Source organism: Oryx dammah, unplaced genomic scaffold (assembly GCF_014754425.2).
Source record: "Oryx dammah isolate SB20612 unplaced genomic scaffold, SCBI_Odam_1.1 HiC_scaffold_2, whole genome shotgun sequence".
NCBI classification, from domain to species: Eukaryota; Metazoa; Chordata; class Mammalia; order Artiodactyla; family Bovidae; genus Oryx; species Oryx dammah.
Genome location: NW_024070186.1, coordinates 4672843 through 4699526, shown reverse-complemented (window position 1 = coordinate 4699526; position 26684 = coordinate 4672843). Strand labels below are relative to the sequence as shown.

Genomic DNA, 26684 nt, shown 5'->3' with positions numbered 1-26684 from the left:
CCTTCAGGATGGACTGGTTTGATCTCCTTGCAGTCCAAGGGACTCTCAAGAGTCTTCTCCAACACCACAGTTCAAAAGCATCAATTCTTTGACATTCAGCTCTATTTATGGTCCCACTCTCACATCCATACATGACTACCGGAAAAACCATAGCTTTGACTAGACAGACATTGTTGGCAAAGTAATGTCTTTGCCTTTTAATATGCTGTCTAGGTTGGTCATAGCTTTTCTTCCAAGGAGCAAGCATCTTTCAATTTCATGGCTGCAGTCACCATCTGCAGTGATTTTGGAGCCCAAGGAAATATTCAAGTCTGTTACTGTTTCCACTGTCTCCCCATCTATTTGCCATGAAGTGATGGGACTAAATGCTATGATCTTAATTTTTTGAATGTTGAGTTTTAAGCTAACTTTTTCACTCTCCTCTTTCGCTTTCATCAAAAGGCTCTTTAGTTCGTGTTCCTCTTCTGTCATAAGGGTGATGTCATCCCCATATCTGAAGTTACTGATATTTCTCCCGGAAATCTTGATTCCAACTTGTGCTCGTCCACCCCAGCATTTCTCATGATGTACTCTGCATATAAGTTAAATAATCAGGGTGACAATATACAGCCTTGACATACTCCTTTCCCAATTTAGAACCAGTCTTTTGTTCCATGTATGGTTCTAACTGTTGCTAAATGCTTTAGTTTCCTTTATTATACCGCTTTATCTCTAAAGGTATTGATAATTGATTATCAATACCTTTAGAGATAAAGTGGTATAATGCGATCAAACATGAAAAAGCTAAGCTTAACACAGTACTTGAGATACACTCACTGCTTCCTATTACTTCATCCCATTCAATAATAATCATAAAATTAATTCTACTAACCTCTAGTGTTAATATAGAGTCTACAGATGAATACACTTGTTTGATTACATATAACATGTCAAGTTATACCCCTCATTCACAAATCTTGAAGATGCATCATGTAAAAATACCTGATTTCTAGTGAATTTATTCTGGACTGCAGGTTAAAGGGAATAAGTAGTTTTACTCAGAAAAAGCAAAACAAACCTAACTGGCCAAAATACAAAAGAGAAGGGGAGGAAACACCACCTTCAATAGAAGAAGCAAACAGTTACAATCACAGACAAAAGTATGAAGAATTTCTACCAAATACAGTGAAATCTGTACCAAATGAAGGGTGTCAGGTGAAGCTTCTTCAATTCTTGGGAAAGCTATGAAGTCATCTAAGCCCTACTGATGTGCATGTCCTTCTGACCCATTCTCTCCTCTGTCTGCGTCCCAGAATCCCTATCACCCTTTCAGATGATCGAGAGGTCATCCACAGGAGAATCTCCCTTCATACCACAGAAGAACAAGCTAAGGACACTGCGTGAGAGACCAAGCAAGCCCGTTCATTATTTTTGACAGAGCTGCTGGAAATTGAGGGTAAGAATCAATCACCATCGATCACAACCTAAGTAAGAATCTATGATCCACGTTGCTGCTAGTCACCCAACTATCTGTAGTACATCAAGAATAAGCAAAGCTAAGCTACCAGGACTGACAGAAAACACATTCAGTTTGAGAGCTAGGTAAAGAAATAAACACAAGTGATGCTCACTGTTTGCCCCTCCTTACTCTATTTTTTACTGATAGATGCTCTGGGAAAACATATTCCTCAATGATATATAACAGAGGTCCAGTGGTTAGGGCCCTGCGCTTTCACTGTTGAGGGCTCAGGTTCAATCCCCGGTCAGGTCACATCCCACAAACCAGCAATCTTAAAAGATTCAGCACGGGACTAGAGCGAAAATATACAAAGGCAGAGAAAACTGAGCAAGATAGTTAATAGGTAAATATATTTGAAAGTAATCCCAGGAAAGGAGAGGAAGAATTTGTGAACTACCTATTATACACAGGGGCTTCCCAGGTGGTGCCAGTGGTAAAGAACCTGCCTCCCAATGCAGGAGACACGAGAGACACACGTTCGAGCCCTGAGTTGGGAAGATCCCCTGTAGGAGAGCACGGCAACCCACTCCAGTATTGATGCCTGGAGAGTCCCATGGACAGAGGAGCCTGGCGGGCTACAGCCCATAGGGCTGCAGAGAGCCAGACAGCACTGAAGTGGCTGAGCACGCACGTGTTATACACAACTGCAGAGAAATTAAATTCTGAGCAGAGACCTGAAAGAGCTCCAAGAAAGACGAAAGACAATGCAAGGAGATGAGAACTGGCAGACCAGGATCAAGAAAAGGAAAAAAGCAGTTCAAGATGAAAGCCTAGAAACAACAAAAAGCAAAATAGATATGCCTTAAAATATAGTCAAGAATCTGAAGCCACAGCTAGAACGAACCTTTAAAAACCCAGGTCAGGCTCTGTCCCTCCACTGGTTTTCCACATCACTTTAGGGGCCAAAGCAAATCCTTAATTGGAATGCTCCCACCTCCGCTTTATTTCCTACTGCTTTTCTCACTTGCCTTCATACATGCTACACTTTGTGATAGTCATTCTTGTTAATCTCTTCATTTCCACCAAGTTACTGCACCATACGCAAGGCTCGCTTCCTTATTTGCTTCAGTTATCTCCTCGTATGTCCCTGAATTCTTTCCTCATAATCCAACACAAATAGCAACTGATCCCCGCCCAACATACTATTCCTTTACCTTATCCATAGCAATTATCATCGCATGACAAACTATATATATTAACTTGCAATTATGTCCCCATTAAAACATAAAACCTTTGGGATTGGAATAAAAACTGACCTTTTCCAGTCCTGTGACCACTGCTGAGTTTTCCAAATTTGCTGACATATTGAGTGCAGCACTTTCACAGCATCATCTTTTAGAATTTGAAATATCTCAACTGGAATTCCATCATCTCCACTAGCTTTGTTCGTAGTGACGCTTCCTAAGGCCCACCTGACTTCACATTCCAGGATGTCCAGCTCTAGGTGAGTGGGAGTGATCACACCTTCGTGATTATCTGGGTCGTGAAGATCTTTTTTTGTACAGTTCTTCTGTGTATTCTTGCCACCTCTTCTTAATATCTTCTGCTTCTGTTAGGTCCATACCATTTCTGTCCTTTATTGAGCTCATCTTTGCACGAATGGGCTTTATTGAGCCCATCTCTGCAGCTGCTCAGTGGTGTCCAACTCTTTGTGACCCCATGGACTGTCCATGGGATTTTTCTGACAGGAGTACTGGAGTGAGTTGTGATTGGCAAATTACTTTCACCTATTTTGTAGGATGCCTGTTCATCTTGTTGGTTTCCTGTGCTATGCAGAAACTTTGTAGTTTGATGTAGTCTCACTTGTAACATCTGCTTTTGTTTCCTTTGTTTTTGGTGTCAAATCTAAAATGTCATCACCAAGACTGATGCCAAGGATCAGTCTTACCGTCTATGTATTCGTCTGTGAGTACGATTTTTACGAGTATGATTCTTATGCTCAAGTCTTTAACCCATTTTAAGTTGATTTTTGTGTATAGTGTAAGACAGTTGTCCAGTTTTCCCAAAACCATTTACTGAAGAGATGGTCCTTTCTTCATTATATATCCTTGCTTCCTTTGTCATAAATTAATTGACCATGATATGCACGAGTTTATTTTGGGGCTCTCTTTTTGTTTCACTGATCAATGTGCCTGCTTTTACGTCAATACTATGCTGTTTTTATTACTACAGCTCTGATCCTTTTACAACTACACAAGGCATTACCAAAGAACTCAGTGTTGACAGGTCTATGGTTATTTGACATGTGAAGCAAACTGGAAAGGTGAAAAAGCTTGATAAACGGGTGCCTCATGAGCTGACCAAAAATTTAAAAAATCATCATTCTGAAGTGTCGTCTTCTCTTACTCTATGCAACAACAACGAGCCATCTCTCGATCAGATTATGATGTACGACAAAAAGTGGATTCTAAACAATGAAAACCAGTGCTCACAGTTGGACCGAGAAGCTCCAAAGCACTTCCGAAAGCCAAATTCGCACCAAGAGAGGTCGTGGTCACTGTTTGGCTGCCTGTTGCCCATCCACTACAGCTTTCTGAATCCTGACAAAACCATGACATCTGCAAAGTATACTCAGCGAATCAGTGAGATACACTGAAAACTGAAACGCCTGCAGTAGATACCGGTCAATGGAAAGGGCCCGATTCTTTTCCACGACAACGCCTGACCGCCTGTTGCACAACCAACACTTCACAAGTTGAACTGGGCTAAAAAGTCCTGCCACATCTGCCATATTCACCTGATACCTCCTGCCAACCGACTACCATTTCCTGAAGCATCTCAACAACTTTTTGCAGGGAAAATGCTTCCATGACCAGCTGGAGGCAGAAAATGCTTTCCAAGAGTTTGTCAAATCCTGAAGCACAGATTTTTATGCTATACGAATATACAAACTTATTTCTCATTGGTAAAAATGTGCTGATTATAATGGTTCATATTTTGATTAATAAAGATGTGTTTGAGCCTAGTTATAATGATTTAAAATTCATGGTCTGAAAGTACAATTATGTTTGCACCAACCTAATATAACTCTATAAACTCATGCAACTTGTTATGAAAACCACAGTAAAAAAACTTATTAATTTATTATGGCAAAAATTCTGTTCAGGCTACTATTTAGTAGGATTTTTCACTCAGAATGTCTCTTCAGTGCTCCTTCTCCCAAATATCAAAGAAATGATACTATCTCTCCAACTGCCTTACGCATATCTTTGTGCAATCTGACAACACAAGCTGAATTTGAACCATAAGCATCCTTTCTCAATAAATATCAGATTATTGTAAAATAATCTTGGTACCACAAAAATATTTCTAAGCTCTCTTTGATCACTTATTTTAGGTTTGCAAGAAGTCTGACCACCATAGGAGCTATTCTATAGGAGACTGTTATACAATTTCTTCATATATAAGGTTTTGAACAGTTTAGAAGTTAAAAATAAAGTACAATCTCCTAAATTTTACAGGCCCTCAAAAAGAATTAGATATACGCTATTTAAAGACATAAATCTTGCTGCCATCATTTTCAAAATATACCTACTATCATATAATTTCTTATCCCTCCAATGCTAGACTAGCGCCAAGCTACCATCACCTCCTCCTTGAAGAACTGTAATCATCTTCCAGTAACTCCGTGGTCAATGAGGCCTTGTATGACTACTTTGTGTAACACCCAACACTATATAATGCTTATCCCACTCCATCATAGCTGTCCCTCATCATTTGCAGGGAAACTGGTTGGAAGACTCCCTGTGGATATCAAAATTCACAGATGCTCAAAGTTCTTATATAAAACATCATAGTATCTGCATATAACCTATACATATGCTTCTGAATATTTTAAATTCTCTCTAGATTACTTATAATACCTGATACACTATATAAACAGCAGTAAATAGAATATAATGCTATGTAAATAGCTGCCACTGAATGGTAAATTCAAATTTTCCCCCTGGAACACTCTGGCATATTTTCAGTCTATTTTTCACCTGTGGTTGGTTCAATCCATGAATAAAGAACCCATGAATACAGAGGGCTGACTGCATTCTGATCTATTTTTTCATTTTTCCAAAGCAATTATCTCATTTTACATACTGTAAAGTTTACTTGTATCTGTAGCCTGTTTTTCTTCAGAGTTATATACTCCACAAAGGGGGTGACTTGTTTTCCAATGTACTCTCAGTACCAGAAGACTACCTGGGACATGTTATGAGACCATTACTTCTAGAATAAACAAGTTTCAGGTTGTCTAACAAATATGAAGAAATAGTGAGGTTTAATAAATATTAATGACAAAGATATACATGATGTGCTCTTACACAGAGCTGGCCATACCAGATAAAATAAGCAATTCAATGATTTCTGCATCTCCAAGATAGGCAGCAGCATGCAGTGGAGTTCTCTTTTCATTGTCCTGTGATAAGAAGGAAAGGTGGAACATAAATTTTAATATAAAGTTAACTTTAATATACTTTAAATGAAGAAAACCCACTATAAACTATAGCTTACTACTTCCACAACTCTAGTATGCAAGTCCCATTAACAGAGTATTTCTTTGCTAGGAGAAGAAAAGCCTAAAAAATATATTTTGGCTTTAAAAGAATAGTATAAAATATAGCAAAGAATAAAAGATAAATCTAAGATGACAAAGCAATAGCTTCTCAGACTTTCTTTGAATAAAGATGACTATATTGCTAATATATATAGGAAAATTTCCTTTACTTCATACTACTTGCCCACCTCCCCCAAATATATTTCCACAATTTCACAGTTTATAAAACAAACCCTAACAAACCAAAAGGTTGCTTATCAAAATGTTCCCCACCAGGGAAGCCCCTATCAAAATGTTTCCATACAACTACAGTGGCAAAAGTAGAAAATTATCTCTGGGGATCTGAAATTATCTCTTAAAATAATCTTAAGGTTTTTCTTAAAGTTCCTGCCAATTTTGGTTTTGGCTCTAAAATATATTCCTATCCTATACATAGTCTTCCAACCTTCCTCTAGAAATGGAAGCTACATCTAAATGCACGGCTATGTATACTTCTTGCCTCAAACAATAAGATCCTCCAATTTGAGAAGCAGGATCTTAGAGTAATGTCACATTTAGAGATTCAGTTCAAAGTATACCTCATCTAAAGTTTCAACAGTGTTGCTGAAGTCACTGCATCTGAGAAAGCTATTCATTTACAAATATTTATTTTGAAATTTACAACCAAATTTTTAGATACTGGTTTTTGAGCCAGATTATTAGTTTTTTTTCCTTACCCGTTTCCCTCTTTGTCCAGAGGAATGAAGTTTTACCTGGTTATTGACCCACCCAGAGAGAACAGACTCCTAGCATGCCTTGAAGCGTTGCTACTTAGTGTGGACAGATCATGTGTGGGAGGAAGGAATGGCACAACTTTGACACCTTCAGCCTAAAAGAAACTACTCCAGAGCCAAGACTAACATTTCCCACCTCCCTCATACTGGACAGCACGTGTGAAACTGTGCCAGCTTTGACCACACAGAGGTAGGCTAATATCGTACAAGACTTAAGCAAAACATACTGAATGATCTTGTAGAGCAAAGCTGCCCCAACAACACACAGTTGAACCATTGACTCCTAGACTATTAAGAGAAATAAAATTCTTAAATAGGTATCGTGGACATCCCTGGCAGTCCAGCGGTTGGCAGTCCGCCTGCCAGTGCAGGGGACATGGGTTTGATCCCTGGTCCGGGAAGATCCCACATGCCAATGGGCACCTAAGCCTGTGTGCCACAATTCCTGAGCCCGTGCTCCACAATAAGAGAAGTCACAGCAATGTAGAAGCCCCAGCACCGCAGTTAAGAGTGCAGCCGCCATGCACTGCAACTAGAGAAAACCCACGCGGCAGCAACAAAGACCCAGTGCGGCCACACATGAGTAAGTAAGTAAATAACAATTACAAAATGGGTATTTTGGGGGGGTCTCTTGTATTATGATAATATTGTAACTTTCAAGACTAAAAAAATGAAAAATTTCACATCACAATAATTTTCCAGTTTGGCAATACTCCAGTTATACTAAGAAAAGATTGTTAGGCCAATGGGAATAAATTAGGGAAAAAAACTGCTAATCAAAACAGGGGTTAAAAATATTCACAGGCAATTCTAAAAAGGTTTAGATGTATTTATATAAAATTATTAGAAAATGTGTATAATACATAACTGGTTCCATAAAAACTTCTTCATATAATGTTAATATATTTGTGTCCTTAAAATAGTAACAGGTGAGAAAGAAAAAAGAGGTTGATATAGTGGTTGTTACTGTTTTTTTATAAGCTAAGAATTCTTGTCTCTCTAAAGCCCAGTTAATTTCCGCAAGATCATATTTTTTATTCCAATACATACCCCATTAAACAAATGGTTTGCATAGAAATTACTGGACAAATAGTCATTTGCCAGAGTCCAGCTCCAGCAGCCAGGGAATCAGCCTGAAGAGATGAGCGGTGTCGGCGGAGAATGATGCAGCCTCTGACTCAAGGTGCGGGACTGCATGTTTATTTCAAGCGTCAGGTCTTCTTTTATACTTTGACAAAAGCATTAGATCAGAGGTTTTACATTTTCAGCTCCCCCTCACCCAGATTTTGTCTCCATAAATCACTGTTGTCCTTCAACCAGAGTTACATTGTAACTCATGCTTATGTCTGGGCTGCATACCACATCCCTCAGTTTATTTTTTATCTTTTTAAATCCTGCTTGCCCCTAGTATCCTAAGCTCACTATCTCCTAAAAAGGCTTCTAGCTATTTTTAATTATTCCTAAACGCTAAGCTCAGCAAACTTCCTTTGCTATAAGCATTCCCCTCACAAACAGGTCTCAGATAACAATCTTTACCATGGCCTCAAGCTGCAGCCTATGTGCTCATCCTGGAACATTCTTTGTAAAGATCCTTGAATAAATGTCAATGGTTTCTTTATAGATTATTTTCTGGGCACAACTGCAGAAGGCTTTGTGCTTTCTCATGCTTCTCTCAAGAACAATGAGCACCTTAACATTCTTTCCAGCCAACTCAACTGAAGAACGGAGAAGGCAATGGCACCCCACTCCTGTACTCTTGCCTGGAAAATCCCATGGATGGAGGAGCCTGGTGGGCTGCAGTCCATGGGGTCGCACAGAGTCAGGGCACGAATGAGCGACTTCACTTTCACTTTTCACTTTCATGCATTGGAGAAGGAAATGGCAACTCACTCCAGTGTTCTTGCCTGGAGAATCCCAGGGACGCGGGAGCCTGGTGGGCTGCCGTCCATGGGGTCGCACAGTCAGACATGACTGAAGCGACTTAGCAGCAGCAGCAGCAACCGAAGAAAGGAAAGAACAAGTCAGAATCACAAGACCTAACTCCTTCATCCTGGGACCGTGCCTGAGGGATGAGCAGAGGGGTTGGGGCCGTGCCTCCATTCTGTCAGTAATGCCTAATGCAGCTCCTGACAGTCACTGAAAAAGCTAACACAGAACCACTAAAATATAAGGCTTTATTCAAAGCTGAGTCCTAAACTTAATCACTTTAATAAAAGGATCCTTGGCTGAAGGCTTTCCAGTGTCAATCACTAACACATCAGACTTCCCTATGGTATTTGGTGGTCAGTGGTTTAGTCGCTAAGTCGTGTCCAACTCCTATGACCCCATGGACTGTAATCTGCCAGGCTCCTCTGTCCATGGGGATTCTCCAGGCAAGAATACTGGAGTGATCTGCCATTTCCTTCTCTACTCTATGGTATCCCTGGGTCAGGAAGATCCCCTGGAGAAGGAAATAGCAACCTACTCCAGTACTCTTGCCTGGAAAATCCCACGGATGGAGAAGCCTGGTAGGCTACAGTCCATGGAGTTACAAAGAGTCAGACATGACTGAGCGACTTCACTTTCTTTCTTTAAACCCACTCAAACTGAGGAAAACATCTCCTCCACAGTATAAACCACACACACACACTCACATTTATGTGTAAGAGTGTCTGGAATTCTATGACTCAATGCCTTGAATCCTATTAATCTATTTTATGACTGTGAACGTTTTTTCCCTTTGATCTGTAGAGAGGAAAAACTAAGGAACAAATTAATTTTGAAAGAAAAAATTTTACCTATCATATTTAGCTGCAATTAAGTACTGAAAATGATACAATAGAACACTTACATTCCTTTTAACAAAATTTATTAGAATGAAAAAATGACTATCCTCTTACAGACACTGAATTTCACTTCAAGGGTTGTTTTTTTTTTTTTAGATAAAGATACTGCTATGTGTGAGAAAGTATATTTATTGACCATAGTTGGAAGCAAAATGCTGAAAACAATGTAAATGCCCATCAACAAGCAAATGGTTATTAAAAATTATGAAACACAAGCAGTTCCTAACCAACCTTCTGGTTAACTAACTCACGTTAATCAACATTCTGTTTCCCGAGTAAAGGTAACTTCGGCACAGCATGTGTTTTGAGTATTAGACCGCTGCAACCAAGGCCCTGTGCGTGCACCCATATCGCTGGGTGTGTGTGCACCAAGGGGAAGAGAGGCGTGCTAACACAACTGCTTGTGCCAACTGTGCCTGCAATCATACATGCGATTTAAATATTATTTAAACTGATGAAACAGGAGTGAGGAAAAAGCAAATTGTCTGTATGATCACTAGGTTAAATACTATATAAAGACTCAATACAGGCAAGCTACCAAAAAAAGTACTGTTGAACTGGGTGCAGCCAAGAAAATTAATACACTAAGGCAGTTAACATATGCAGAGCTTGTCTTGGGTATCTAAATTCTTACATCACTTTAAGAAACCCCAAAGGGGAATTAGAGCTAACACCCTGGGCAATGGTCTATGCAAGGAAAGTAACACTGAACTCCTGTTAGTGGACTCCACATTGTCAAGCAAAAGCCTTACCTCGATTTTTAAAAAACCGGCTGGAATATTACACATTATTACAGTAAAATGATTAAAGATCATTTAAAATGCTTCCTTTTGTCAGACTTTGATTAGCTTATCAACTACCAGTTATGGACATTTTTAGATGAGAGTCTTGGAGCTGTATATCCATGGAATGAAACACTATGTCCAATTCCAAAGTGTGTGGGTTTTCCCCACACATCCACACAACGCTCCAACGCCAGCTAGCTGTCCTACAACTTAACACAGTTCTGACACTTCCTGCCAGGGGCCAGCATCAGATGCCACAGGTTAAGGACTCAGTCCTGCCAGAGGGGCTCCCCGCCCCACCCCGGAGGTCAACAGCAAGTTCAGGTTGTCATCAGACCTCTGACTGGCTACAAATCCAGGTTCCGCTGACCTCCTTGGGTGTGACTAACTGCTAGAGCAGCTGACAGGACTTAGAAAAGCAGTTTACTAACTAGATTACCAGTTTATTACACAAGATACTGGAGGACATGAATTAAAACAGTCAGATGAAGAGGAACACAGGACAAGATCCTAAACAAAGGAGCTTCCGTCCTCAGAGTTTGGAGCCTGGCCCAGTGGCACGTTTAAGCATTTTTGGTTCAACAGCCTGGAAACTCTCTGAACACCTCACCTTGTGGGTTTTTATGAGTTCCTACTGACTGCAGGCAACTGAACTCAATTTCTAGCCCTTCTCTCCTCAGAGATCAGAGGGTGAGACTAAAAGTTCCAATCAAGTTCTTGCCACATGGTTGGCTACATAGGCAAGGACCCCACATTTAGAGCCTTTCCAAAAGTCATCTCATTAACATAAAGCACCACGGTTTTCCTCCTAGGAAATGTCAAAGTATTTTCTGTGCTAGAAATAGAGACTAAGACTAAATACATATATTTCCTATTATAAACCATAATATTACACTATGCTTTCAATTTAAAATAACAAGCAGACCCCAATGCTCCTTATCAATGGAACATCTCTAAATCGAAGTGTTAAATGAAAAATGCAGCCTAGCAACAATTGTGTTAAAGGTTCTATACACTCCTAGACTCTCCTAGACTTGAATATGCATAAAACATCCTTCAAGGATACTCAAGGACATCCTGTGTATTTAAGATATGGTGACGGCCTCTAGGTGAAGAACACTGACGCACCAGAGTCTGAAGGGTGAGAGAGTTACTCCTCACCACCTGTGGCCTTTGGTACTGCCTGGAGTTACTACCATGTACCTCTTTCAAAAAATAAAATAAAAAATTAAAAATAACATTTCAATCAGCTGAAAAGCATTTCAGTAACTTGCCATACCAGGCATTTTTACAAGTCCAAGTGCCCATTAAAAAAAATGTTTCTTAGATAATCAGTTTTTAAAGAAACTATTACTCCATGTTGTATTTCAAACTTAACTAGAATTATTAAATACACAAAACAGACACAAATTAAAAATTTAACTCATTTGTTTGCAAAGCTTTTTGATTATATCCACGGAAGTAAACACATTTTTCTTGTAGTTCTCATGTGGTGCCCTGAAAAGATATTTTGTGCATATGATCAGGACTATAAAAATTATTTATCCTCCCCCATTAAAAGCAAAACAAAAAATAGCTATAGCTCTTATAAGTGATTATCCCAAAGATGAAAAAAGGACACAGATTAATGGAGACTAGTGACTGCTAACCACTTTGAGCTGATAGTGTTACTGTCAGTTGCTCAGCTGTGTGACTCTTTGCAGCCCCATGGACTGTAGCCCACCAGGCTCCTCCATCCATGGGATTTCCCAGGCAAGAGTTACTGGAGTAAGTTGCCATTCCCTTCTCCAGGGGATCTTCCCAACCCAGGGATCAAACCCAGGTCTCCCACACTGCAGACAGAGTCTTTAGTGTCTCAGCCACCAGGCAAGCCCCATAGGCAAATGCTGTGCTGGTGCAGTACACACCAGTGATTGGACAATGAGGACGTTCCTCTGTGGTGGTACAACAGTTCTCCGTCTTGAACCTGTGGATAGTTATACAAATCTACACATGTGGCAAAATGTGTCCTAGAATTATGTACGAAGACACTACTACTGCTCTGCTCCTCCTCCCCCAAATGAGTGCATGCAAAAACTGGTGAAACCCAAGAAAGGTGTGTTGTCTAATTGAGTTGTATTGTACCAGTATCAACTTCCTGCTTTGGGGGTTTCCCTGGCGGTCCATGGTTAAGACTCCATGCTTCCAATGGAGGGGGCATGGGTTCGATCCTTGGTTGGGGCACTGAGATCCCACATGCTGTAGTGCAGCCAAAAAAACTAAACCTCCTGCTTCTGACAATGCACTCTAAGTAACAGGCCATCACAGGAGGAATCTGACAGATGGAAACACAAAACCCTCTCGGTACCATTTTTAAAAATTCTGGAGTGTCCATAAATAATTTCTCCAAAATAAGGTTTTTAAAAAGTGTTCACAAACATCCTGAATTATACTTTTAGTTTTTATACTCTTTTATGAACTCTGAAATGCTTACCAAAACACAGACAAGCAAGGTTAACAACTTGTGAGAAAGAAGGAAATCCATGGTGCATCTAAGCACAAAGTGAAAGAAAGTGAAAGTGAAGTTGCTCAGTCGTGTCTGACTCTTTGCGACCCCATGGGCAGTAGCCTGCACCAGGCTCCTCCGTCCATGGGATTTTCTAGGCAAGAGTACTGGAGTGGGTTGCCATTTCCTTCTCCAGGGAATCTTCCCGACCCAGGGATCAAACCCAGGTCCTCCCGCACTGTAGACAGAAGCTTCACCATCTGAGCCACCAGGGAAGTCCTATTTAAGCACAGGCCAGGAAAAGGGTGAGATTCACTAGGAAGTGCCTTATGTCAAACCTGGGAACTCAAACTGCACCTCTACGTTCTCAACATTTTCTGTGGAAGTTTTAACTTAAAGCAGATTTGGGGACCTGGCTAGAATAGAAGGAAATGTTTATGTGAGTACTCAGTGGTATCCAACTCTTGGCGACCCCACAAACTATATAAAAATAGGTAAGTGAAAGATAGAAATGATAAACTGAGAGACAGAACATCTGTATAAGGAGAAATAGAGAGTCTAAGAATTCACCTACTGATACGGATTCAGCCACATCCTCCACAGCAATGACTCAAATCTGTAATGCTGCCCTGTTCCAGGTGCTGAAGCTTTCATGTGTATTAGCTGAAACCAGGAAGAACAGTAGCACTAGCATCACACAGCTTGCTTTATATGCTAGGACTGCTCTAAACACTTTACCTCAACAGGTTAACAAAATGAATACAGAATGGGAAATCAAGTCACAGAAAAAAGTTTAAGGAATTTACTCATCTGGAATTGGCAGAATCAGGACAGAAGCACAGGCAGTTGGGCTCCAGGGTGCATTCTGTTAACTTATTTGACCCAGTGGACCCTAGCCCGCCAGGCTCCTCTGTCCATAGCATTTGCCAGGTAAGAATACTGGAGCAGGTTTGCCATGCCTTTCTCAGGGGATCTTCCCAACCCAGGGATCGAACCTGCATCTCTTACGTCTCCTGCATTGATAGGCAGGTTCTTTACCACTAGTGCCCCCTGAGAATCTCAATTTTACTATACAGACTCTATAAGGCTCCACTGAATATTGAACCATTGTTTGTTTAAAACTCATCACTCTCCCTCAAAACCTGTGGCCTGACTTCACTTTTTCTTATCAACTTCTTTTCATAATTTTCTAAGTAGTTTTCTTTTCTCTGTTTTCCATTTACTTTCCTCTAATGGTTACTTTCTTGGCTGCCACTTATCATTTTTACTTTTATTTCTACTACTATCAGACTGAAACTTTCTTGTTGAAAATCTGGGTATCATCTTTCAAGGTTCAGCTTCTGGTCCACATAACTCAGCTGGAATTACCCAGGAATGAGTCCAATCTACTCTTTGTCTTCACCTCTTCATAAAGTAAGTTATGATGGCTGGTTGTCCTCAAGACCCTGCACTCAGAGAAGCCCTGCGGTTAACCTCTGCCTTGGGGATATAGTTCTATAGGGTGCTGGTGGGTGTCTAAGATACTTCAAATAAGAGAACCCTAGTTTTCTTCAGTATGGAAGTGACACTCTGTACACTTAAGAACCATCTGGAAAAATCCTCAGACTGCATTTTTAGTTTTTACGTGGCAGCAGATCAAAGCTGGAAGGCAATTTCACATTCACTAAATCATAAGCTCAATCACCCTTAGTGGCACCCATCGTCTCTACTCTCCCTCCTTACCCTGTTTGAAAGCACTAACCTATCGCTGAAACCAGTTGTGGTTCAGTTGCTCAGTCATCTCCAACTCTTTGTGACTCCGTGGACTACAGCAAGCCAGGTTTTCATCCTTCACCATCTCCTGGAGTTGGCTCAAACTCACGTCCATTGAGTCAGCGATGCCATCCAACCATCTCATCTGTTGTCTCCTCCTCCCACCTTCAGTCTTTCCCAGAGTCGGGGTCTTGTCCAATGAGTTGGCTCTTCACATCAGGTGGCCAAAGTATTGGAGCTTCAACTTCAGCATCAGTCCTTCCAATGAATATTCAGGGTTGATTTCCTTCAGGATGGACTGGTTTGATGTCTTTGCAGTCCAAGGGACTCTCGAGAGTTTTCTCTAGCACCACAGTTCAAAAGCATCAATCCTTTAGCACTCAGCCTTCTTCATGGTCCAACTTTCACATCCATATGTGACTACTGGAAAAACCACTGCTTTGACTATATGGACCTTTGTCAGCAAAGTAATGTCTCTGCTTTTTAATATGCTGTCTATTGAGACTAGTTAATCTCTACTAATAGAAAGAATAGTGGCACATTTTCATCTTTCACCTTTGTTTCCTTTACCAAGAATGCATTTTCCCTGCCCAAATCCTTCCTACTCTTTACGGCCCAGTTCAAATTTCATCTCCGTCACAGTCTTCAGGACCATGTCAATTCACTGGGATCATTCTACCCCGTGCTTCTATTACGACATTATCATTTGTACTATTCAGGTGGCAGTCTTGTTATTGCTCAACTCTGGTTTATGTCATGGTTTCATAATTAGGTAATAAGTATCTGGAGGAAGCAAACTATCTAATTTTATACCCACACAGCACCTGGCTCAAAGTTACATACCCCACAGGCACTAGAGAGGTTTAAACAAATTAAAACATGAATGAAGGAAATTCACCATCAATCAATAATACACTAATGTAATGCAGCTTGTGAGAGATGCGTGTGTTGCTTTTTGGGTCCCAGAACACAGTGCATGCTAGAAGAGCCTCTGGCAGCCAACTGCTCAGACCTCTGGGCACACACAATCATAGAAAGAGTCAGAACCACTATGAAGCTTATTATGATTCTTTTCCAAGGAATACTTTTGAGAACCTCTGTGGAGCCTTTACGTTTCAGATTACAACATGAAAAATCATCTGCATTTAGCAGAACGATGTAACTTTAAGTAAAAAGTATTTTCAACTAGTAGATGGTCTATGTTTCTCACTATTCCTAAGAGCTACTGTTTCTTGAACACATACCTTAGATGGCATTACTGGGTGCAAGGGAAAGAAATCTAAATAGAATCTGTTTAGGTAAAATGAATCTATCAGAAGGATGCCGGAATACCTCATGGAGCTGAGCACCAAACAACTACAGTTTTGGTAAGGAAGGCACGTGGCAAGGCCACAAGGGAACATGAAACATTCGAGACTCTTGTCTTTTTCTGTTTTTTTTTTTCAGCATCAGTTTCTTTTCTTTGCCTTTACCAACAACACTTCCCCTCACATTAGGAAACAAAACCAATAGAGATCCTGGGGTTTACTTTTAAAAATTCAGCAGCCCCAAGAGAAGTCTTTAATTTTAAACCTGAGAACAGTATTCTGATAGACTCCACTTTGGTAGGTTGCTTACCTGTATACCAACAGAGTGCAGTAACCATGTGGGATGACAAGCTTCTCAGAAGAGGAGTGCAACCCACAGATCTTTATTTTGTGGCAGGCACTGCATAAGGCATTTCACATATCTGCTTTACTTTGCAAAATCACTGTATGGTTTAGCTTGCATTATTCTTAAGAATATGCCTACTTTTAAACCCAGGCTCTTCACCAAAACACTGTTAACAACAGACCAATTAAAAGTATTTATCAAATTTGGCAAGCTGTGGCTTCTCATGGGAACTGTGAAAAAAGCAACACTGCGACAAGTACACTGCTTAGCTCTTTGGACTGGAGGCTGACCTTCCCCACACCTGGGGGCAGTGAAATCTCGCTTATTCCTTCTACGCACAGAGCAGAACTATCACTAGCCTATAAACGATGTCCCTCTAATATTCTCTTTCTATATTCACACAGGAAGGAAAAGGAATGGCTAAGGAATAATTGGGCAGGCTATTTCTCCTTCCATTTCTTTAGAAAAGTGTGCTAGCCAGAAATCCAGGATTGCATATACATTTGACCCTTGGACAGCATGAGTCTGAACTGTGTGGATCCATATAGAAGCCAGTTTTTTTCAATAAATATATTAGGAAAAATTCTGGAGATCTATGACAATTTGGAAACCTTACAAGTGAACTATGTAGTCTACATATACTGAAAAAACTAAGAAAAAGTTAGGTATCATGAAGGCATAAGAAACATGTAGATACTAGTCTATCCTTACTTAGGCATAGAGTGAGTGATATTTAATATATTTATGTTAGTTTTCTTACTGTTTTATAACTTTGCTTTCAAAGAATTATATTACTATATGGTGTTCCCTCCTTCTCCTCCTACCCCACCTTGTAATTGGAGAAACTGCGTTACCAGCCTATCAATAACACAAGTGAGTGGGTTTTGTACAGGCTAGGCTTCTGAGCAACAACTGATCACACCAGGCTACCACAGAGCAGTCATGTTGATGCTGCTTCAATACCACTACATGAATTGTTGTACTTGTAAATAAACATGAGTTTCTTTTTCATATTTTCTTTTTTGATGTCTAGTGTTTATGTATTGCTAAATCACAACATCTAGTGATTTGTTTTATTATAAGACAATATTGATGGGGGTGGTGAGAGAGATGATTCATCTTATAAACAGATGATGCAAACTTACAGTACTGATAAATGCAGTCAAGTACTGTAAATGTATTTTCTCTTCCTATAATTTTCTTAATAACATTTCTGTTTTCTAGTTTAAGAATTCAGTGCATGCATGGTCAGTCATGTCTGACTCTTCACGACCCCTACTCTCAGTAGCCCACCTGGCTCCTCTGTCAATGGGATTTTCCAGGCAAGAATAGTAGAATGGGCTGCCATTTCCTTCTCCAGGGGATCTTCCTGACCCAGGGATCAAACCCACATCTCTTGAGTCTCTTGCATTAATAGGTGGATTCTTTACCACTGAGCCACCTAGGAAGCCCATATAATACAAATAACATACCTTATCTGTGTTAATCAACTGTTTATGTTATTGGTAAGGCATTTAGTAAGCTATTAGTATTAAGTTTTAGGTAAGTCAAAAATCATACATGAATTTTCAGCTGCACCTGCTGGGTGCAGGGTAGAGGTTCAGTTCAGTTCAGTTGCTCAGTCGTGTCCGACTCTTTGCGACCCTATGAATTGCAGCACGCCAGGCCTCCCTGTCCATCACCAACTCCCGGAGTTCACTCATACTCACGTCCATCGAGTCGGTGATGCCATCCAGCCATCTCATCCTCGGTCGTCCCCTTCTCCTCCTGACCCCAATCCCTCCCAGCATCAGAGTCTTTTCCAATGAGTCAACTCTTCGCATGAGGTGGCCAAAGTATTGGAGTTTCAGCTTTAGCATCATTCCTTCCAAAGAACACCCAGGGCTGATCTCCTTCAGAATGGACTGGTTGGATCTCCTTGAAGTCCAAGGGACTCTCTAGAGTCTTCTCCAACACCACAGTTCAAAAGCATCAATTCTTTGGCGCTCAGCTTTCTTCACATTCCAACTCTCACATCCATACATGACCACTGGAAAAACCATAGCCTTGACTAGATGGACCTTTGTTGGCAAAGTAATCTCTCTGCTTTTGAACATGCTATCTAGGTTGGTCATAACTTTCCTTCCAAGGAGTAAGCGTCTTTTAATTTCATGGCTGCAATCACCATCTGCAGTGATTTTGGAGCCCCCCAAAATAAAGTCTGACAATGTTTCCATTGTTTCCCCATCTACTTGCCATGAAGTGATGGGACCAGATGCCATGATCTTAGCTTTCTGAATGTTGAGCTTTAAGCCAACTTTTTCTCTCTCCTCTTTCACTTTCATCAAGAGGCTTTTTAGTTCCTCTTCACTTTCTGCCATAAGGGTGGTGTCATCTGCATATCTGAGGTTATTGATATTTCTCCTGCCAATCTTGATTCCAGCTTGTGCTTCTTCCAGTCCAGCGTTTCTCATGATGTACTCTGCATAGAAGTTAAATAACCAGAGTAACAATATACAGCCTTGACATACTCCTTTTCCTGTGTGGAACCAGTCTGTTGTTCCATGTCCAGTTCTAACTGTTGCTTCCTGACCTGCATACAGGTTTCTCAAGAGGCAGGTCAGGTCGTCTGGTATTCCCATCTCTTGAAGAATTTTCCACAGTTTGTTGTGATCCACACAGTCAAAGGCTTTGGCATAGTCAATAAAGCAGAAATAGATGTTTTTCTGGAACTCTCTTGCTTTTTCCATGATCCAGCGGATGTTAGCGATTTGATCTCTGGGTAGAGGTGGGTGCCCTTTATTCCCATGCTGTTCAAGGACCAACTGCATTTAAGTACCAGGGATAGTACCTAGGCATGAATGTCTGTACTCCCACACTTCTGAAAACACTTAAGAAAATATATACCCAACAGTTCACCAATGAATACATAGTAAGTCAGCTATATTAACACAGCAACAGATGCTTTACAAACCCTAATCTCAGTACAACAAATGCAAGCCAAACTTTAAAAACTTCAGAGCAGTAAAATGGATGCTTAATAAATATCTGCTGGCTTTTATCAAACTCACAGGCAAATCTCATAAGACAGATAAAAATTAAAGTCAATGAGTAGCATAATTCAGAAAGTCATACAGTTGGAATTATACAGTATGTAGCCTTTATGACTGGTTTCTTCCACTAAGTATAGTATGCATTTAAGGTTTCTTCATGTCTTTTCATGGCTTGATAGCTCATTTGTTTTTAGTGCTGAATAATAATCTATTATTTATCCATTTACCTACTGAAGGACATCTTTGTTGTCATTGTTGTTCAGTCACTCAGTCGTGTCCGACTCTGCGATTCCGTGGACTGCAGCACACCAGGATTCCCTGTCCTTTACCACCTCCTAGAGTTTACTCAAACTCATGTCCATTGGGTTGGTGATGCCATCCAACCATCTTGTCCTTTGTCGCCCCTTCTCCTCCTGCCCTCAATCTTTCCCAGCATCAGGGTCTTGTACAATGAGTTGGCTCTTCACATCAGGTGGCCAAAGTATTGGAGTTTCAGCTTCAGCACCAGTCCTTCCAATCAATGTTCAGGACTGATTTTCTTTAGGATTGACTGGTTTGATCTTCTTGCTGTCCAAGGGACTCTGAAGAGTCCTCTCCAACAGCACAGTTTAAAAGCATCAATTCTTCAGCCTTCAGCCTTCTTTATGGCCCAGCTCTCACATCTGTACATGACCACTGGAGAGACCACAGCTGTGACGAGACGGCCTTTGTCGGCAAAGAGGTGCCTCTGCTTTCTAACACGCTAAGTATGTAACCGCTTTTTTCCAAGGAGGAGGCGTCTTTTAATTTCATGGCTGCAGTCACTGTCGGCAGTGATTTCGGAGCCCAGGAAAATAAAGTCTGTCACTGTTACCATTATTTCTCTATTTGCCACGAAGTGATGGGACTGGATGCCTTCATCTTGATTTCTGAATGTTGAGTTTTAAGCCAGCCTTCTCACTCTCCTCTCACTCTCATCAAGAGGCTCTTTAGTTCCCTTCACTTTCTGCCAAAAGGTTAATGTCATCTGCATAGCTGAGGTTATTGCTATTTCTCCCACAATTCTGATTCCAGTCTATGCTTCAGCTGGCCCACTTGGTTGCTTCCAAGTTTTACATCTTCCTTCACAATTTGTATACCATTTATTTTCTTTCCCTTGTTATTTCCACATTAGCTAGAACTTTCAGGATGATGCTGAAAAGAAGCTGTAAAAGGGAACACTCTTGTCTTACACCCAATCTTAGTGAGAAAGGTTTGAGTTTCTCACCATCAGCTGTAGATTTTTTGGTCAACATTCTTTATCAAGTTGAGGTAGTTCCCCCATTATTCCTAAGCTTAAGGAGAGACTTTATCAAGAAGGTGTTGGATTTTGTCAAACACTTTTTCTGCACTACAGATATGATTTTGTGATTTTCGTTTTTAGCCTGTTGATATGAGAGTTAACATGAATTAACTTTCAAAGGTTAAACCAGACTTGCATAGCTGGCATAAATCCCAATTGACCACGTTGTAGAATTCTTCTTCCATATTGTTGTATTTGGTTCGTTAACATTTTGTTGAGAAGCTTTCAGATCTTATGTTCATGAGAGATAGTGGTCTGTATTTTTCTTTTCTTATACTGTTTTTGTCTCATTTTCATATTAGGGTAATGCTGGCCTCAAAGAATGAGTTAGAAAATATTCCCTCGGCTTCTTGCCTTTGAGAGAGACTGTAGAGAACTGGTATTAGTAGAATTCATCAGTGAATCTGTCTGGGCCTGGTGCTGTTTTAGAAGGTTATTAATTACTGACTCAGTTTCCTAATAGATATAGCCTATTTGTACTGTCTGTTTCTCGAGAGAGTCTCAGCACAAGAGGTTTTTAAAAGAACTGTCTCTCTCATCTAGGTGCTCCACTCCATTATAATCCTTCTCAGGTCCACAGGCCCCACAGTGACAGCCCTTTTTTCATTTCTGATATTAGTAATCTGCGCCTCCTCTCCTTTTTTTCTTAGCTGGTGGAGGCTTATCTATTTTGTCAATCTTTTTAAAGAACTAGCTTTTCTTTTCACTGAAAACAGAAAATCAATACAGAAAAATCAATTCAGTTGACTTTTGCTCTAATTCTATTTCTTATGCTTTTTTTGGATTTAACTTGCTCTTCCTTTCCTAGTTTCCTAAAAGCTTAGATTACTAATCTTCTCTTCTAATATGTACATTCAATGGTGTAAGTTTCCAGAAAAAGCAATGCTTTCATTGCATCCTCCAAATTTTGATAAGTTGCACTTTCATCCTCAACACAAAATCTTTTATATTTCACTTGAGATTTCTTCCATGGCCCATTGTTATTTAGAAGTTTGTTGCTTTAATCTGCATGTATTTCGGATTTTCCAGTTAACTTTCTGTTAGCAACTTCTAGTTTAATTCCATTTTGTTCTGAGAGCAGACATTACATAATTTCTATGCTTTTGAATTTGTTAAAGAGAGTGTGTTTTATGGCCTAGAATGTGTTCTATCATGGTAGATATTTCATGTGAACTTAGAAGGATGTATACTCTGAAGCTGCTGGATGAAGCAGTCTACAGAGGTCAACTATATCCAGCTGTTTGACAGCGCTACTGATTATGTCCTTACTCATTTTTTACTACTTGATCTATTTCTGATAGAGGAGTGTTGGAGTCTCCATCTCTAATAGTTGATTCATCTGTTTTCCCCCTGCAGTTCAATCAGTTTTTCTCTCACATAGTTTGATACTCTGTTCTTAGGTACATACATATTAAGGATTGTTATGTCTTCCCAAAGAATGGACCCTTTTATCCCTATATAAGGCCCTTCTTTATCCCTGATAACTTTCCCTGCTTTGAACTATACTGTATCTGAAATTTATATGGCTACTTCTGCTTTGTCCTTTTTTAAAAATTGAAATATAGTGATTTATAATGTTCTGTTACTTTCTGCTGCACATCAAAGTAATTTCATATATATATAATATATATATATATGAAGTGAAGTGTTAGTCACTCAGTTGTGTCGAACTCTTTGTGACCCCATGGACTACAGCCCACCAGGCTCCTCTGTCCTTGGGATTCTTTAGGCAAGAATACTAGAGTGGGTTGCCATTTCCCTTTCCAGGGGATCTTCCCAATTTAGGAATCAAACCCAGGTTTCCTGCATTGCAGGCAGATTCTTTACTGTCTGAGCTATAATGTATATATATTATACACACACACACACACACACACACTCTTTTTAGTGCTATTTTCCATTATGGTTTATCTCAGGACACTGAGTATAGTTCCCTATGCTATACAGTAGGACCTTGTTGTTTATCCATTCTATATATAATAGTTTGCATCTGTTAATCCCAAACTTCCAGTCTATCCCTCCTCCATCCACTCTCCTCCTTGACAGCCACAAGTCTGTCTCTCTATGCCTGTGAGTCTGTTTATGTTCTGTGGATATGTTCATTTATGTCAGGCTTTAGATTCCATATATAAGTGGTATCATACGTATTTGTCTGACTTACTTCACTCAGTATGATCGTATCTGGATCCAACCATGTTGCTGTAAACAGCATTATTTCATTCTTTTTTATGGCTGAGTGGTATTCAATTGCACATTTGAGCCACATTTTCTTTATTCATTATCTGTTGATGAAAAACAAGGTTGTGTCCATGTCTTGGCTACTGTGAATAGTTATGAGCACAGGGGTGCATATATCTTTATGAACTGTAGTTTTGTCTGGGTATATGCCCAGAAGTGGGATTGCTGGATCATATGGGGTAACTTTTTTTAATTTTTTGAGGTACTGGCATAATATTTCCACAGTGGCTGTACCAACTTACATTCTCATACTTCTGCTTTCTTTTGATTAGTGTTAGCATGGTATTTTTTTTCTTCATCCATTTACTTTTATTTGTATGTGTCTTTCTGTTTAAAGTGGGTTTCCTATACACAACATATTGCTGTTCTTCAATCCTTCAGTTCAGTTCAGTTCAATTGCTCAGTCGTGTCCAACTCTTTGCGATCCCATGAATCGCAGCACGCCAGGCCTCCCTGTCCATCACCAACTACCGGAGTTCACTCAGACTCGCGTCCATCGAGTCAGTAATGCCATCCAGCCATCTCATCCTCTGTTGTCCCCTTCTCCTCCTGCCCCCAATCTCTCCCAGCATCAAAGTCTTTTCCGATGAGTCAACTCTTCGCATCAGGTGGCCAAAGTACTGGAGTTTCAGCTTTAGCATCATTCCTTCCAAAGAAACCCCAGGGTTGATCTCCTTCAGAATGGACCAGTTGGATCTCCTTGCAGTCCAAGGTACTCTCAAGAGTCTTCTCCAACACCACGGCTCAAAAGCATTGGCTTTCTTATCTCTTCTTGTTATTCTTTGGAACTCTGCATTCAGATGCTTGTATCTTTCCTTTTCTCCTTGGCTTTTTGCCTCTCTTCTTTTCACAGCTATTTGTAAGGCTTCCCCAGACAGCCAATTTGCTTTTTTGCATTTCTTTTCCATGGGGATGGTCTTGATCCCTGTCTCTGGTACAATGTCATGAACCTCATTCCATAGTTCATCAGGCACTCTATCTATCACATCTAGGCCCTTAAATCTATTTCTCACTTCCACTTGCAACCCCATGGACTGCAGCATGCCAGGCTTCCCTGTCTTTCACTATCTCCCAGAGCTTGCTCAAACTCATGTCTGATGAATTGGTGAGGGCATCCAACCATCTCATCCTCTGTAGCCCCCTTCTCCTCCTGCCTTCAATCCTTCCCAGCATCAGGGTCTTTTCAAATGAGTTAGATCTTCGCATCAGGTGGCCAAAGTATTGGAGCTTCATCTACAGCATCAGTCCTTTCAATGAATATTCAGGGTTGATTTCCTTTAGGATTGAATGGTTTGATCTCTTTGCTATCCAAGGAACTCTCAAGAGTCGTCTCTAGTACCAGAGTTTGAAAGCAACTTTCAATTGGCTCATTTAGAGCACTGACTACTGATACACTTGGATTAATATTTACTATATTCATTACACTTTCCTATTTGTTTCCCTCATTCTTTATTTCTATTTTTATCTTCAACTCTTTTCCTGCCTTTTGTGGTTTTACTTGAGCATAAATTTAATAAAAATCCATTTTCTCTACATTCTTAGCCTACTAGTTGCACTTTAAAATAATTTTAATGGTTGGACTAGAGATTACTGTACACATTTCCAGCCAATCTATCTACTTTCATAGGTACTGTCAGTTCTGTTAGAAACAAAGTAACCCTGATTCCTCAGCCTGACCCTTATTATCACTGTCACCCACACAAAGTCAGACCTCTGCCCATCAGAAGGAGGGGCAAAATTAATGAATACTAAGTAAGAAGCCAAAGTTTCTGCTACTTTGAGTTTGCTAGACAATGTGGTATGAGGAAAATATCAGAAGAAGCAAGACACGGATTAGAGAAGAAAGTCAAAGCAATTTTGTTACAACCCACTGAAAAGAAAAATGTAATGAACGAAAAAAGAATCATTAGCTGTATTATAAGCTAAAATGTGACCAAGCATCCCGTTGTCACCCCTAAAATCACTGTGAAATAACCCAGGCTTCAGTGATATATTATAATTCACAGAGTAAATAGAATAGTTCACAGAGCTGTCACCACTGCAGACAAAAATAGCCTCAGAGATCATCTAGTTCAATTGCTTTATTTTACAAATGAGAAAAACAGGGTTCAGAGAGGATGAACCTTGGAAGGGCACACAGGCTAAAATCTGGTTTGTCTGACTTAGAAGCCAAGGTTCTCTTGCTATTACATTCTGAATCTCTTTACCTTCTTACAGTTTAATAAGTTAACAGCACCAATGTGGTAGCTAGCATTCTTTATATTCATGTGTTTAGCTGTAAATAGCTGCACATATTTGGATTTTAGAAAATAATATATTTTAAAAATCGTAGCAGTGGACTTCCCTGGTGGTATGGTAGGTAAGGATCTGTCTGCCAAAGCAGGGTATGTGGGCTTGACCCCTGGTCAAGGAAGATTCCACACGACGTGGAGCAACGTAAGCCACAAGTACTGAAGCGTGAAGGCTTGAGAGCCTGTGCTCCGCATCCAGAAAAGCTGCCACAATGAGAAGCCAATGCACCACAACCAAGAGTAGCCCCTTCTCACTCAAGCAGAAAAAAGCCCAAACGGCAACAAAACCCAGCAAGCCAAAAACAAATAAATACATAGTTTTTTAAAGCAGTAACAAAGGACTCATTACTATCCTATAACTGTGGAAATATGGTCCCACTTTAGAAAAAATTTCCATATAGCATGACAACCTTAATATTCTTTTTTATAGCCCTCTATCTGTGGTAATTACAATTATGAAGTGAAACTCACAGTACAAAGTCCAAGAATAAGAGACATTTTCAGTTCTTAGAAAAGAATCACATAAAACATGAGACTCAATCGTTACATAATTTAAACACAAAATATCACATTGCTTACTAGAAAATACATGTAACTGAAAGTTATGTTAACATTAAAATTTATTAAATTAATGCTTATTAAAACATTTATTAAAATTATTAACAGTTTTTTATGGTTAGTAAACTAGAAATGGGCTTTCCTGGTGGCTCAGCTGGTAAAACATCCAACTGCAATGTGGGAGACCTGGATTCGACCCCTCCGTTGGGAAGCTCCTCTGGAGAAGGGAACGGCTACCCACTCCAGCACCCCGGCCTGGAGAAGTTCATGGACTGTATAGTCCACGGCGTGGGAAAGAGTCGGACATGACTGAGCGACTTTCATTTTCACTTTCAAATAGGGAAGATACACACAACAATTCATCATATTTCTTGGTGAAGCTTATTTTGAACAGTCTCCATTTATAAACAAATATTGTAAGTAAGGCTAACTCAAACATGCCCTCACTCAACTATAAATATTAATCTTCAGCACAAGATAACATTTTATATTATCAGCAGCTTGAGAAAAAGAAATCTAGTCACAAATATATGCATATGTCCTAAGGTCATGATATTTTAACTGTTAGATCAAACACACATTCTCAATTAATAGATAATCTAAATATGCTCCACCAGCAAATTACATGTATTATATATAACCTTAAACATTAATTTAGAATAGGGCTAAAAAAATCAAGTAAGAATCAGATTTCACAGCTACTATTAGGGGAGTGGTCTTCACCCTGATTTGAAATATACCAGTTAAAATCATTAGATACACTAGAAAGATCTGATCTTATCTCGAAAATCCTATGCTTGAACTCTACCATGGGGAGCAAATACACACATGGCTTCTTGTGGTGGGTAGGACCAATGTGGCTCCGTAAATATCCTACACACAGAAACCTCTTTTGGGTGTGGGAAACAAAAGGATCGACTTTATTAC

At 39.9% G+C, this 26684-nt stretch overlaps 1 protein-coding gene across 1 annotated transcript in view; it reads right to left on the bottom strand.

Annotated features, from left to right (window-relative positions):
* ANKRD28 (ankyrin repeat domain 28) overlaps positions 1-26684 on the bottom strand; it is a 124650-nt gene that overhangs the window by 70886 nt on the left and 27080 nt on the right. The window contains exon 3 of the mRNA XM_040263682.1: positions 5828-5906. Coding sequence (XP_040119616.1) covers positions 5828-5906 — 79 coding nt within the window. The remainder of the gene's footprint in view (positions 1-5827; positions 5907-26684) is intronic.